This window comes from Protopterus annectens, chromosome 5.part0, assembly GCF_019279795.1.
Source record: "Protopterus annectens isolate FY-2018-M chromosome 5.part0, PAN1.0, whole genome shotgun sequence".
Taxonomy (NCBI): Eukaryota; Metazoa; Chordata; order Ceratodontiformes; family Protopteridae; genus Protopterus; species Protopterus annectens.
This window is the reverse complement of record NC_056735.1, coordinates 1,841,016,025-1,841,031,993: the sequence shown is the minus strand read 5'-3', so window position 1 is coordinate 1,841,031,993 and position 15,969 is coordinate 1,841,016,025. Positions and strand designations below refer to the sequence as shown.

Sequence of the window (15,969 nt, the reverse complement as noted above, 5' to 3'; positions counted from 1 at the left end):
AAGATTAAACTCCTTTAAGATTAGGGTTATAAACACCTTTTCTAGTAAATACTCTTGCCCCTACCAGAAATAAATGTAAGTATTACTCAACCACCTGGTTGACTCCATCTAGAATTTTCATTTAAAAATGTGACAAGCATGGATAGGACACACTGTTACAAAGATAAAACCCCTCAAACCTTACACCTATACAAAAGGTTTTGTAACCTCATTAAGAAATACATTTACCTAAACAAAAAATATTATGCAGACCCACAACTTAATCCCTCCCTGCAAAAAAAAAAAAAAAAAAAAAACAGAGAAATTCTGGAGCTCAATTAAGAAAATTCTTCAGTTCAGCCCTTCTTACTCACCAAACTCCTATTTGGACTGCTACCAAATTTAATACTTCGATGTTCTAGTCTCTTACCTACAGCTCTCTCCATCCATTTAGTCAACTGCATATCTGTTCTAGCTCCGACATCCCTGCCTGTAATCTCCAATGTGTAGTCACATAATTTAAGACAGCTGTTCCCACTGCTGAACACCTTAAGCTCTCTGCAGACTCTCTTGCATACCCAGTATCAATTCTCATCAACAACTCTATTCAAGATTCCCATGCCCCTGCCCTTTGAAAAAAATCTTTATTCCCCTCCTTAAAGGAGTAACTCTTCTGAAATCTTACTTTTAGGACAATTGCTACCCTGTCCCTCCTTTCTAAGATCCTGGAAAAGTGTATTCATAAGCAACTCCTTTAGTATCTCTCACAAAATGATCTCCTAACCCCAACACAACATAGTTTCTGACCAGACCATAGCATCCCTACAGTTGTAATCAACTTTTCCAACACCATTAATAAGGCTAGAGGCCAGGGAACGTTTCTCTCTCATTTTTCTACATCTCTGAAAAGCCTCTGACAGTGTTATATGAGAAACGTTTGATTCAGATCTCCTTTCTAGGCTTTTCCAAACCAACTCTTCTGTGCTACTGAAACTACCTATCTGAAAGATATCAGTCTGTCAAATGTCTGTCTTCTTTCCTCCCTCTTTCTTTTTCTCCTAGTTAAAACAGGTGTTCCTCATGACTCTATTCTTGTTTCACTGCTCTTTTAAACATTTACATCAATGCCCTATATAAGAGCCACGGTGGTGCTGCAGTTAACGTTGTCACCTCACAGCAAGAGGTTCTCCCGTTTGATTCTCTGCTGGAGCACCTTCTTTGTGTAGTCTGCATATCCTCCCTGCAGTCGAGTAACATTTAAAGACATGCCGGTAGGTGCGTGTGTGAACGGGTGTGCCTTCTTTGAAGGTTGGGCGTCGGTCTGGCAACTCAGCACCGTACAAAATTCACTGCCAATCATTAGCGGACCGGAGTTCCACTGTGACAACACATTAGTTTATCAATGCCCTATATACCTCTTCTCAGAAAACGTGCCGTATTCAGTAAGCAGATGACTCCACTCTCATCTGCTCATCTAACATCCCAGTACAACTACAGTCCATGACACAAAATGCTTCAGTCGAACTGTGGCTACATCAAAACCAACTTTTAGTTGATCCCCAAAAGACTGAACTACTACTGTTTTTTTTTTTTTTTTCCTCCTCCTATGTCCCTAGCCAATGATAAAAGTAACTTCCACTTTCTCTCTCTAAATAATAGTTAATGAAGTTATCCATACCAAATTGCTTGGAGTCACCATAAATGACTACTTAGTTTGATCTTCATAGATTAAACTGTATAAAAGTCATCAAAAGGTACGTCTGCTATACAGAGCAAAAAAAAAAATCCTTAGCCCCTTCTAGTCGAGTCATCCTAGCAAGCCCTTTATCTTTTATCCTCTCAACTCTACGGGTCATCTATTTTGACTAATACCCAGATCTCTCTCAAATCACAGATGGAGCAATGTTATAATAAAATAGCTAGATCTGCTCTGCAGCTACCTTCCCACATAAAGCTCATCATTGCTCTGCATTACATGCTGTTCAGCTGGTTAGAACTCTCATTTCATCTAGCCCATACGCAACTTCTAACCCATAAAGTATTGTATAACCCTCTGCCTGCCCTCCCGTCTCCTCAGTACTTCATCTCTATCTCCCATATTGCCCTTTGTGCTGTCAAGACAAAAACCTGCTTTAAATCTGTAAACCAAAAAAGTATGGAATAAAGTCTGTACTTGTACTGCATAGCCAAACTATGGAACTCTATCCCAGAACTGTCTAGCATCCATGTGTTGAAGTCTTCCCTCAAAGAATTTCTTAGTAACTCATGGCTATGCCCATGCACCTCACCTGTAAGATCTACATCAACACATACTTCACATTAGGGGGAAGCTCAAGAAGCAAGGGTTCACTAGAATTTTGGATGCAGATCCTTAAGGAGAATAATAACCATACAGAATATTATATTCATAAAGTAGAAATTATTTTAAGAACTAAAATGCAGAGGAGGAATGAGGTTTAACAAAAGGCAGGATATGAATGAGCTACGTAATGTTTGACAATGACTGGATAGGTTACAAGTAATATGTAACTGCAACTAAAATATCAATATGGTTTGTGATTTATAATGTTTGCAACTAAAATTGTCAATACGGTTTTCATTTATATAAATGTGTGATTGCATATGCTATACATGATAATTTAATGTTTCTTGTTTTAACAAAAAAAAAAAAACTTTTACATTCATACTAATTGCTTATCGTACTCTGTGTACCTTTTCAACACATGCCCCCTCCTCATTCTTAGGGAGGACTTGTATCTTTTGATAATCGTTTTTATTTCTTGGTGTAATAGACTATACTTCTAATACTTTCGTATGTACTGATTGTCATATATATACACACACATATACATGTTAAAGTAGGCTCCAGGGCCATTGAACCTATGAACCTGTGTGTGCTTTTCTAAATTACATATTTACTACTGTTTTATTTGATATCTGACTATCTGGAACTTTTATCCTCAGATTTCCTATGAAAATGGATATTTATTACCCAGTTTGGACTTTATTTTATTTATTGACATTTGTTTACCACTAAATGAAAAGGAATGATATAATAAATAACCGGTTCCATTGCATTAGGACTTATCAGTACAGACAGTAACTATTCATGCTGAGATAAGGTCCAAGAATAGGTGGGGTTGGACCCATTCTTGAAACCAGGTCTGTCATTTGATTCAAACCCAAATGGTCGAAACCATTTAATTTAAAATTTGTGTGAAAACTAATTTGATAAATTTTACAAGTCTGTCAAGTGTCTGATGGTGCCATTTCTTATCATAGGAGTTATTAGAGAAATAAGTCCAGCAGAGTATATGTGGATTGCAATGGTAGTGTCATGTTGCACCCCCAGATCTGTAGATAAGTCTGTTTCACTCCAGCGCCAATTCGCTGTGCATGATATTTTTTCTTTTCTCCATAGTTGTGCAATCATGGGATTAGTGTATAAAAGTAAGGGAGGCCCTGCAAAAACATTTTTGTAGTATACTTGTGAAGGTGATTTTCTGGCAAATTATTTTTTTATAAAATGGGTTTGGCCATTTAAGTTTCATTCAACAGGGTACATTAATGTACAGCAATGAGTCAATTGAAATTTGGACTGTTACCAAAAACTCATGATTTTCTAATATTTCATGATCATATATATCATGTAAGGGAGCAGAATCTTTGCAACACAAGTCTTTAGATACAAAGTATTGAGCTACCAGTTCACACTTATTGGATGAAAAGACCCTACATTTATCCAGGCCAGCCTGTTTAGCCAGTTGTGACCACCTGAGAGAGAGTAGCCAGTTGGTGGTTTGCTTTATAGTGCTCTAGACAAGAATGCTGCTTTTTTACAAGAGATGTGTAATAAAGATCATAGTGTTTATCAAACCTTAACATTTAGAAGCCTGGCTTGTCTTCATTTATGCTTAAACTTCTGTCCATTTCTCCTAGAGCCCATAAAGTTTGGCTTCAAACTAGGCTTCCCTGTGGACAAGGTGAACAAGATGTACATGAATTGGGGCACAAGGATCACATAAACTTGTAATAATCTGCAAGAAACTTGGCTGCATGCACTGAATGCTAAGATGGATCAGTGGAAAGATAGCAGTCATTCAGCTTTTAAAGCACTGAAGTCCTTTCATGCCACCAGCTCATGATTAGGGATTTGTTATTGGGGAAGGTTAACAGAGTCAAACTAGGAGGTATTCTGCTTGTGAGACTGGCTCTAAAACCAAATCGGATGTTGACACATACCTGGAACACAGGCAAAGGTATGCCCAACATGAAGACCGTCATTGGCCAGGCCCTTCAAATTCCAGAGAAGTTCATATACTGGGCCAGTGGGCTTCTCATCAGTCCAAATGTTGCTATTGCCCAGAACCAACCATTTAGGCACCCTAAAACTGAGCTGACAAAAAGATCTACAAAGCCCTGGAAGAATGCTGTCTTGGGTGGACAATAGATAGGGTCATGTGCAGAGGTAAAGTAAAAGATCACTTCTTCAGTCCAGTCCTATCCTTCCTAGGGTGCTACAGACTCTAGGTATGTGCCAAGCTTCGTGTCCAACCAGGCTTCTGTAATACATGCCAGATAAGCATCCTAAAGCAAGTCACTGGTAATCCCCAGCTTGTTATAGATGGATCTGTCATTAGTAGACCTGAAGTGGGCTAGTGGAGTCCAGGTCTGCAGCACCTCTTCATGGTACTTTTCTGGAGCCCCGAGTTTTCCAGCAACATGGGAGTATGCAGTGCTGCTGCAGTCAGTATTTCTTTTGCTTGATGCCTGTTAAATGCAGTGAGTTAAACCCACACACACTGTGCCAGCCACACTAGTCCACCACTGCCTCCTCACCTTTTGTCACCTCAGAACAAGATTTCTTCAACAAATGCCAGAGACGTTGATAGGAAATTGTGAAAAGTGAAAGGGGCAGAGCAACAGGATAAGGTCCCTGAAATAACTGTGGTTCCATAATCATAACAGTGAGTGTTAACTAAAATGCAGATTAAATGAGTAATTAAGTTTAAAGCCAGGCAGTTTGCACCAGGTATGTAAAATAATAAAGGGAGACATGCACAGAAGTTACCTTTGGAAGAGTAGTCCATCAAGAGGACAAGAGGATACCATCATAGCATTTCTGTTAAAATAGAGCCAAACAGTATTCCGTATATTATTCTCCTAGCTAAGAGATGTTAACTGCTGCTTCTGATTGTCCAATATGTAACAGAGCAGAATAGCCAGAAGACATACTTGTTACTGAATTATATCGAGCGGTTTTATAAGAAAATAGAATTTTCTTCTTTTGCAGTGATATAGAATAGAATGCACACTTTACTTGGCATATTTACTGTAGTTTGTGTATGTGAGTGGATATTTTTACAAACATTTTTTTCTGTGTAGGGTATTCATCAGTACAGGTGTGAACCTAGTGTTTGAAATTACTTTTTGGGTTACAGAGAACCCGAAAAAAATAGACTGGCCTATTTGTAGGGAATTTTTTTCAACTCTGTCAGCATTGTGGCTGGTCTGACAACTTTGCCAAGTGGTTCTAATGCTGTCTGTAACTAGTCTCATTTACTTTACCTGATGCAAAGCCAAGGCTGAAGATAATTGTTTACTTTTTTCCCCCACAGTTAGCATTAAACTCCTTTGTTAAGAACATCACTTCTGGGAGAGTGATGCTTTGTGTGCTGAGTATTCACTCAGGTGAAATACTGCTAGTGTGATGTGTAACTGTTTTCATTTCTTAATCTATTTCTTTCAGGAAGTTTCCAGATTTTTGGACACAAAGCATGCAAACCACTACAAAGTCTACAACTTGTGCAGTGAGTATTAATCTAAAATTTTTATTTTAAAGCAGATACAAATTTATATTTATTTTTTATTTCACTTTGCACACTGTAGGTTAAATCAAATGTACAGTAGATAGTAAAATATGTTGCAGCACCAAAAGCAAGTTATGAGGAAAGTACAGTTAAGTAAAAAAAACGTAAAAGAGACTGGAGATAAAGCCACGAATAACTCCTCAAGACAGACCCAAAAGCTGCGGCCCTAGAAGAGGCATCAGCAGCATCATAGCTACTCTTAATAGAGTGGCAAGCCACTTGAGAAGGGAAACCTAAAAAATATAAGGCAGAGGATTTGCCATCAGAATCAGGGAGGCAGAAATAACCTGTCAAGCTCGAGCAACCAAGGCCGGAGCATACCTGGTCATGTGGATTTGGTCATTAATAACCCTAAAGGCCAAAGTAGAAGCAGTGCAAACTTTCTTGTCAATCCTCTCCATTTCTCTGCTGTCCTTATCGGAAGGCAAGAGTTTGGAAGAGGGCAAAAGTTTAGGTTTGTCAGAAGAAACTGACACCACAACATGATGAGCAAGAAAGACATTTAAATAGAAATAGGTTCTATAAGGTTCCTGAGGATTGTCTATCAGGTTTCTTAGGAGCAGGACGCTGGGAATGAGGAGACTGGGAAGGAGCAATGAAAGTGTCTAACAGGGCAGCCAACACAGGAAGAACTGCTGATGGTTTTGAAGTGTCTACCTGAAGCAACTCATGTCTTCTCTGAATATCCAGCGCTTGAGAAGAATCCCAATTAAAAAATTCCATCATCCTAACAATTGTACCCCCAAAGGACAGTTCCTGGAAAGGAGACAAAACGTTAACAGATTCCTCTGCATCAGAACCATAAGCCAAACGTGAAGCCATCTGTGAAGAATAGGACGAAGACCCCTCAGCAGACAGGGAATCTTCATGCAAGGAATCTGGTTCAATAAACCATTTAGAAGGGGTTGAGGTCCATGGAGGAGCAGGTACTGAAATCCCTTGAAGAGGATTTAGGGCCAGTAAGGCAGAGAACAAGCCCTAAGTAAACTCTTGCCATTCCATTTCAGGATCCATAAGACAAGGAGAAACATGCTTCAGTTTCTTTTCTTAGAAGGTACATCAGCCATAACACATACTGAAGGTTCCTATCTGTGAGTAACTTCCTTCCTGACCAATTTCTACGGAATCTCTCTAGAACCCTCTGAATCAACTGCAGTTCACCCTCAGCATCCGGAGCAGATGTCTGCAAAGCCTCAGAGGAAGTGTGAAAAAGACTGATCCATGCTGGCCTCTGGTAGGGTCGCTGTATAGAAGTCCAACGTGAACACTGAATGACCTACGGAGCTATTACCTGCTTCGAGAGAGACATCCAGTGGGGCTGGACAGCTAAAGAATCCACCTGAGACGACTTGGCCTTCTTCCTACCAAGCAGGAGTATCTTGGGGTTAAAGGATTACACCATGGTACCCTGGGCTAAGTGTCGAAGCTGTTGGTTTTCAAGACAAATGGCAAGGGAAGACAAATGGCTTCTGTGTCTCTTGGGCACAAATGCCTTACAGATACTACAAAACAGGTATGATGTTGGGAAACGCCCAAATACAAGTGTTTGTGATGATACTTAGGGGGGAATTAGACTCCCACACTGACATTTTCCCATCTTAGGTGGCATGAGCTCTTGGTAGTGCTAAAAAATACAAGACTGAGAAGCAAAATTTTTAAAAGTAAAATAAAAAAAAAAAAAAAAAAAGAGGCACTTATTTGGTGTTCTAATGGTCCAAACATCAACAAAACGATCAAACCAACTGGCAGCAATGCATTCAAACTGGTGGCGAAAGAAGTTCTGGGTAGTTGCATCTGTATGTCCCTTTTATGCCTTACATTCTGTACAAGGAGCATAAATGTGATGTACTGAGCAAACAAGATCCTTTTCAAGCATTACCATACTGGCCCAGCAATGGGCTGCCCGGGATGAGACATGCCTTCTGTCAGGAATTCTGCAACAGTGATCTAGAAAGACGTCTACAACTTTCAAGCAAAAATTGTAAGGTAAAAAAGAAGGTTCCCCAATAGGGTACTAATGTGGATAAAACAAACGAAGCAAAGGCATCAGTAACCAAGCAGTGCACAGTGATGGGTGCACGACTTGCATTCAGGCTGGAGGCAAGATAGTCTGGGGATCCACATTTGTCCATACATCTTTATACTACAGTGCATTTGAGCTGAGGTCATACGTCATATGTTTGTTGGGAAGGCAAAGCTTGGGTACCCCAGCCCAGATGTCAGCGGTGGCAACCTATTTGTCAGGAATACTGTAAAAATGATTTCAGTCAGAACATTTATTTTTATGTTCTTTGAACCATGCAGTTTTGACCCTTTAGCTGCACGTATGACTGGAATTCCAGAGATCCTTTAACTGCATGCTTTTGGAAGTAGTGTTGTAGGAGGGGACATCAGGCCTTTTAGGGGTAGGTATCTGTTTCTTTGACCATACGCTACTAAGCCATTTGCTTTAAATATATAAAGGCATTTTTTTTTAATATTCACTCTACCACTCCATACCCTACATAGCCCCAGGCTTATTCTCCCTGGTTTCACCACTCCTTAATTCCTTGATCCTTCAGTTGCTCCTTCCAGGTCATACAGTAGTTATCAAATGTACCTGATTTTACAATGTATTTTTACATTGTTCCTTGTAAAATTTTTGATTTCCTGATAAATTACTGATGCTAACAATAAATGCCAGATATTAGTGTTGTACTTCCTTTTGTTCATAGTTTTACATGCTGATGAAAAACTGATTGCCCTATTAATATTTTAAGTGAATTGGAGAAATATTTAAAACTTGTTCCTGATTTTTGGACCTTTGACCATCCATCCCCCCATTATTTTTGGTTTTCTCCCAGATTCTTGAAAAAAAAAAAAAAGTTGAGAGTTATGTACCTCACATCCTGCATTGTAACCCTTTAGTGAGTAGGTCTCCCAACTCTTCAGGGAGTTTACCTCAGTGCTGTTTCATTACTAGGCCTATGAATTAAGGGATACAGTGAGATGAAACTTTAAAAGACATACTTTCCCACCTTCCTGGTCATTTGCCCTACTTGTGCCCTAGTGCACTGATTCAGGACTTTGTGCCAGCCCCCACATTAACTTTAGATGATGTGATGCTCCTGTCTCCAACAGAAGTTGCATAGGCTTGGATTTTCTTACACCCTCACTCCTGGGGATGAGACCTGGCCATTGGACACTCCATCCTTTCTCTTCTAGCCATCCAGCTTTACTGGCAGCCTGATTATTTTCTAAAACTCAGGTCACCAGCTACTCAGATGGATACTGTGCTTTTATGCCATTAGGCTGACTAGAAATATAGTAAATATGGTTATTCAGTAACAGAAGTATTGGTCTTCAGTATTATAAATCTCATATTTTTGAAACCTGTTAGCATATTCAGTTCATAAATGTGTTCATTTAGACGGTAACCTGAAAGTTTTCTGTAAAGTCACTGTGGCAATATTATGAAGCAAGTAAAATTTGCTGTAGAGTGACTATGAAATAGCTCTAGCGAGTAAAAAAAAAAAAAAAACTGAAAAGACCTCAGGAATGTATATATAAAAATAATGAATATTCTTGCTAGCTGTCAAGTACTGATGCTTTAAAAAAAATTTCTTCTCTAAGAATACTTATTTAACAAAGCAGGTTAAAGTTGTAGCATTTTACTTAAGGGCTGAAGAATAATGTATAAGTGGACGATAATGGCTCATGATATACTGTACCAGCAGGTTAGGAAAGAAGGCTGTTTGCAGATCTGTATACCCGAGTATTGTCACCGCTTGTCATATTCTTGTTTGGATATTGGATAATGAAGTTTGCCTTTTCCTGAAGGTTCAATGATTTGTTGAGTTTTTGTATCCTGCATGTACTGGTGTAATGTTCAGTTTCTTTTGCTGAATTTCTTGTAAGCTGTAAATGGCATCATAAAAAGGCATTCTTTTTTATTTTTTTAAACTTGTAATCCAAGATAGAGCCTCATCATTAATGACCAATTCAGTCTCTGCATTCTAAACAGATTTTTCCATAAACCAGCTAATGGCAGTTCAGATGGCAGTGTAGATGTGACAGATATTACTGCAGGTCTTTCAACGTGTTACATCTGTTTTTTAAGGCCTACTCCCTTCTCCCTGTCAAGCATCAACCTTCTTCCTGCCAATTGGCCCACTCATTCTCAATCACTTGCGAGAGGGTCAGCTGGGAGGAGCCATCATGTAGACAGTCACTAGCAGCAGTTTGCGCATTTTTGTTTTTTATGCCCATGTCCCTGCACACACCTAATAAAGTGCTGGGGAGGGGGAATGGAAGTAGGCTCTTTTTCTGACCTTCACCATGAAAACTGCACCACCCTTTGTGCTTCTGAATTCATGCAGCCCTTCCTACCCCCAATGAGATAGATTGCAATCCCTTCACTCCTTCCCTGCCTAGCTTCTCCAGTACCAGGGTTGCTAATCAAACCCCTGTCACCTGGGTTGCAGTCAGGGCTCCATTCCTGTGAGCCACAGATCAGGCATAACATGTCTCATTACTTTAAGAACTTGTATCCAGATGGGCTGTTCCTATTAAGACCCATGCATATGTAGGATAATGACTTCCAAAATGGGTGCACATTGAGTAACAGCTTAATTTCAGCTCTCCCAGTGTGAAAACGGAAACTCGGAAGAGAGAGCCAGTGAATTCATCGGGAGGGGGGGGGGTGAATTTCATTAACTGTCTGGTAAATGCAGTGCCTGGATCCATGCAAAAAAAATTCAGAGAACCTGAAAGAAAATCGACCCCAAAAGGTAAGGAAAAACACAGACTGGGAAGAAATCTACAGGTGTAGAGCAAAAAGCAGTGCAAGCTGCAGCTTTGGTGCAAGACATGACGTCCATTAACCTAGAGGAAAAATAAGCCAAATGAACTTAGAGCGGTTTAAAGTAAATGAAACCCTGATGGAGTATATCAACTCAAATAAAAGGCTGGATAACATGGAAGAAACTTTAAACAGCTATTCAGTTGAGGTGATAAAACCACAAAAATTGGAAGTTGAAATCTGGTGACTCCCTATTTACTAACTCTATTGGTAACTCTTGGAATAAGCTACCAACTGAACTTACATTCCTGACTTCCACTCCACTTTTCAAAAAACAACTTAAAATCTTCCTAAAATCACAATGGCTATGTCCATGCTCAAATCCTGACTGACACTGCCACCTCTTGGCTTATCACTCAAGTCTATAATTTCTGAATTCCTCCTCCTTTGGTGTTTCTCTCCTCAAACTCTTCCAAAAGTATTTTTCTTTATCATAAGCAATATCTCCTTACTCTTGTCTGTCATGTCCTATGACCGTACATTAAAAAAATATGTATACATGAGTGTGTTTACAGTTTTTAATTTGAGTATTACTAGTATAAAAGTTCTCTTTAATTTGCTTATTTTTTTCAGAATTTCTTGTATTTGGAGCTCATCTCCCCGTGCCTCCAATGAAAATGGACATATATCCAGCTGTACTTTCCCGGTCAACAAATGTCAAATAAATTAATAAAATAAAAATGAAAAGCCTTTCTGAATGTGAGACTGCTCAAGAAATGTTTCAAAAAAATAATAGAATTAGAGGACAGAGTACACAGGGAAAACCTGAGCTTTTCTGCTGTACCAGAGAATCTGGAAGGAACAGACTGCATTAATTTTATAAAAGCACAAATAAGCAACTGGATTGGTATTCCACAGCAGGAGTTGTGAATTGAAAAGGTACATCCATGTGTATGCTTCAAATTTGGCCATGAGAAAACAACCTAGACATTTAATAGTAAAGATGCAATCCTACCAGCAGAAGGAGTTGATTCTGACAAAACTGTGGCAGAAGGCAAAGTACTAAAAGTGGGAGACAGTAGAGTTTGCACTCACTGTACACCAAGCAGAAGAGGATTAAATTTATCCCACTAATTAGGGAATGGCAAGAAGCAGGCATGAGATTCAAACTGCTATATACAGCTATCTTCGGAATATTCTTTCCTGGAGGGACACAATCATGTTTTAATACAGAATGCGCTAAGGAGGAAATACAAAAGTTTGGCCAACAAAAAGTGATCTATGAAACAAAGAAATTCTGCTTCTTGTTTTTCTTGTAATAAAGACTACAGAGAGACTGTCAGTAAAACCTTTCCCAGTGTTGCAACAGAAAATGCGTAAGAGACCAAAAAAGCACAAGAGCTGACTAGAAGAACCGAGAGTATGTTGGAAAGGAGGCAGATACTGGATTTGAGTGATGGAGGTAAACAGGAATAAAACCGGCAACTCTGAATTTGACAGATTAATGTGAGATTATAAAGCATTAATTATATTTGTGAAACCTGTCCGAACAAGAACACCTGGAAATATTGGACTTTTTTGACTTTGTTAAACTTGTATGGTACTCTAAAGCATGCACCCTACTTCATGTCATTAATATTTGGAGGAACTCTTGGGGAGAAAGAGGAAGAAAAGAAACTTTTGTTCATTTGTATAGTGCATATCTGCATGCTGTAAAGTTTTTGCCGTTCTTTTCAAGTGTAATGGGGATGCTGAAGAAAACAGGTGCCCCTGTTTTTTTTCCTTTCTTTTCTCCTTGTTCAGTGTGGAACTAGACATTTAATAAAAAAGGAGTTCATAAAAGATTGGAATAATTTATTACAATGAGACTTTCAGTAATGTCTTTAAATGTCAATGGTCTCACGGATAAATACAAAAAAAAAAAAAAGAATAGTGAACTATATTAAAAAAGGTAGAATGCAAATAGCTATGTTAACAAGAGAGAGACTTGGGAAAGAACCAAACATGTGAATTTGATAAAAGAAAGGTTTTTAGGATATTCAGCAGAATATCTGTGACAAAGGAAAAGAGTACTTATATTAATTGCAAGAGAAGCTCCATTAGTGATTAAAGAAGATAAAAACAAGGATAATAGATTTGCAGTGCTAAGGGGATACTGGCAGGGAAGGAGGATTGCACTGACGTGTATTTATATTCCACCTAAAACTGCTGTAATGGAGCTCAAGAAATTTCTGAGAGAAATGTTTTCAGCAAGGGATATTACTTGTAGATGGGGACTGGAATTTGATTTGCAGCAGTGAATATGGTGGGGGCACAGAAGGGAAAGTATAACAAAGGAGGGTAGATTTTTTGAAGAGATTTATGAAAATGTTTGGCATAGAAGATGTGAATTCAGTAATAGTTCAGAGTAAATTTGCATATTATTCCACAAGATATAAAAACTGGGATAGTCTAGACAGAATTTAAATTTCACAGGAACATGTGCATTTAATTGACAGTCTTGATAGGCACCCAATAACTATTTCAGATCATGCGCCAATAATAACCAAAATAAAAACAGAAGGTAATGAAGTAAAAATGAGACACTGGCACTTCCCACCTATCTGATGAAAATATGAGAATTTAAGGAATTGGGTAGTTGAAATTATTCAGGAGCTATTTGAGAGGATAGAAATTACTTCTGAAAGTATACCTAGGGAGTGGGATAAAATTAAGGTGAAGTTTAAAAATAGGATGGAAATAAAAGAACGTGAGCTATGGTTAAGTAACCAGAATTATTTAGAGGGACTGACAAATGTTAAAGTATTGCAGAATAGTGGCAGTCTCACAGAACACGAAGAGGATCAACTGCAGAATGCTAAGCAGAAAATAAAGGATTACCTTGATAATATACATGAGTTTAGAAAGATTGCTATTAAGCAACGATTTTTTGATAACACTAGAGCTCAAAAACTTTTAGCACAACTCAGGCAACAGAAAGTAAAAAGTGCTGTTGCCAAGCTTAGAGAGCCATATAACAAGGAAGGTAACAAGATCCTGTAGAGGTATTAGAAGTATTATGGAATTCTGTAAAAGTCTGTATAAAGGAGAAAAATGCAGAAATAAGAAAAGATACAAATGGAAATGATTATGGAAAAATTAAATATGCCAAGGTTAAAGGTAGATTAGGCTCAATTACTAATGGTTAGGATAAAAGATGAGATAAAAATCATGATGTATAACCAATATACAGGAAAATCTCTCCAGGAATAGATGGTATTCCTGTAGAAGTTTGGAAGCTAGGAGGGAGAAAACTGATAAAGATTTGAAAGGTTTTGTTTAACAGTATGTTAAGTGGAGGAGAAGTGCCAACATCCAGGAAAAAAGTAATGGTAGCTGTAATACCTAAAGAAGGTAAAGATCCATCAGATTCTGTTTCATACAGGCGTATTTCAATAACAAACTGTAATTATAAAGTGTTCATGTCAATAATGGCTAAAAGAATGGAAAAGGTAATGCCAAAATTGAGAGATATGAATCAGTGTGGTTTTGTGTAGAAGAGGCAAACCTCTGACAATTTTAACAGAACATTAATGATCCAGAGGGAAGCAGAATGTAAGAAACTACCATTGTTGGTGGATCTTGATGCAGAGAAACCATTTGGCAGAGTAAGCTGGGACTTTGAGCAGGGCAATGGAAGCATTTGCATTTCCTGAAAAAATTATAAGGTTGATTAGGAGGATATATGAGGGATCAGTGGCAAAAATTAAAGTGGGTGGGGCCCTTTCTGATGATTTCTGCTTGAGCAGAGGACCCAGGCAGGGTAGTCCTCTTTCCCCTGTATTTGCATTATATTTAGAACCATTAACAAAGAAAATAAGGGAAATTCAGGGATATAATTGGTATGGTAGTAAAGAAAAGCTGACTATTTGCAAATAATATTTTATACCTGACAAAATCAGAAAGAGACCTTACAGTGTTGTGGAACATTTTGCGACAGTTTCAAATCTTTTTGGAATGCAAAATTAATGATGCTAAAACAAAGGCAATGGCGGTTATGTACCCACATATGAACTGGTTTAGCAATATCCATATTTATGGGGACATGATAAAATTAAGTTTTTAGGTGTATGGATTGAGAAGAAGCTTTGTTATATGGATATGGATAAGTAAGATGCAAGCAGCTGAAACTGTTTTATTCCCTTTAGTCCTATACACAGGTCAGTCATATTTTTATCAACCAGTGAAGTTGTGGATAACAGAGATGAAGGACTTTATCTGGGAAGGGAAGATGGCAAGAGTCAAGTGGGATAAGCAGATTATTCCAGTAGAAAAGGGCAGTTTGGGATTAATGGATTTGAAGGGGTATTTCATAGCTACACAGTTAAGGCTATTTATACATAGCACAAAAGAGAAGCAGAAAGCTGTAATTCAAACTGGAAAGGGATAATGATGAAACAGGGGAAGCTCAAAAAACAAGGAGAGACTGGGTTTTGCATGCAGATCCTTAAGGAGAGAGCATAAATAACCATGCAGAATATTATATTCATAAAGTAGCAGAAAGCATTCTAAGAACCAAGCCAACATAGGAATGGAGAAAGGGGATTCTGCTGATAGGGATGACTGCAATTAGGGATATAGACAATGGGTAGGAGGGGGCTTGTATTTATTGAAGAAAATTGATAAGAGCCAAGGTATTGTGAGCAAGTGACTAGAGAGGGAAAGGGTAATAGAATAGGATGAGGGCAAGGATTTATTTGGACTGCCAGATAGAGATCGCCTTGACTATCAAAGATCGATATCAGAGTATAGGCAAAAGGAAAGAAATAGGGTGATCCTAAGGAAAAGATCAGCACTGGTAGAGTTTTCATATAATCTAGAATAAAAGCTGCTGTTAAAAAAATGAATAATTAAGAGTCTACAGAATATTGCATGATAACTATAAGAATCAATCAGAAGAGGTTAGAAAGGATTGGGAAGAAAGATTGGATAAGCAGTTCTCAAAGAAGCAATGGGGGGGATATATGTATGTTTCCCAATGGGGGATATATGTATGTTTCCCAAGTATGCACCAAAGTCCAGAAGATTTAGGCACTTTGCTTGGAAGTGTTTATATGGTTATTTTTATACCTCAAGTAGACTCCAGAGAGAATTTTCCCTAGGTAGACAGCAAGTGTCGGAGGTATGATGGGGAACAAAGAGGTAACTGGAAACATTTTCTGGAAGTGTAATGAGTTAGCAGACTTTAAAGATTCCCTGCAGACTGCTCAGTCCGAGATGTAGGTGAACAAATTGGTGTAACTAAGGAAATTATTTTTTTTGAGCTCAGATACAGAATTGGAATTGCCTAACACATTAAGG

General features: G+C 38.3%; 1 protein-coding gene across 1 annotated transcript in view; it reads left to right on the top strand.

Annotated features, from left to right (window-relative positions):
• LOC122802423 (phosphatidylinositol 3,4,5-trisphosphate 3-phosphatase TPTE2-like) overlaps positions 1-15,969 on the top strand; it is a 1,666,738-nt gene that overhangs the window by 748,336 nt on the left and 902,433 nt on the right. Inside the window, exon 9 of the mRNA XM_044072043.1 lies at positions 5,729-5,789. Coding sequence (XP_043927978.1) covers positions 5,729-5,789 — 61 coding nt within the window. The remainder of the gene's footprint in view (positions 1-5,728; positions 5,790-15,969) is intronic.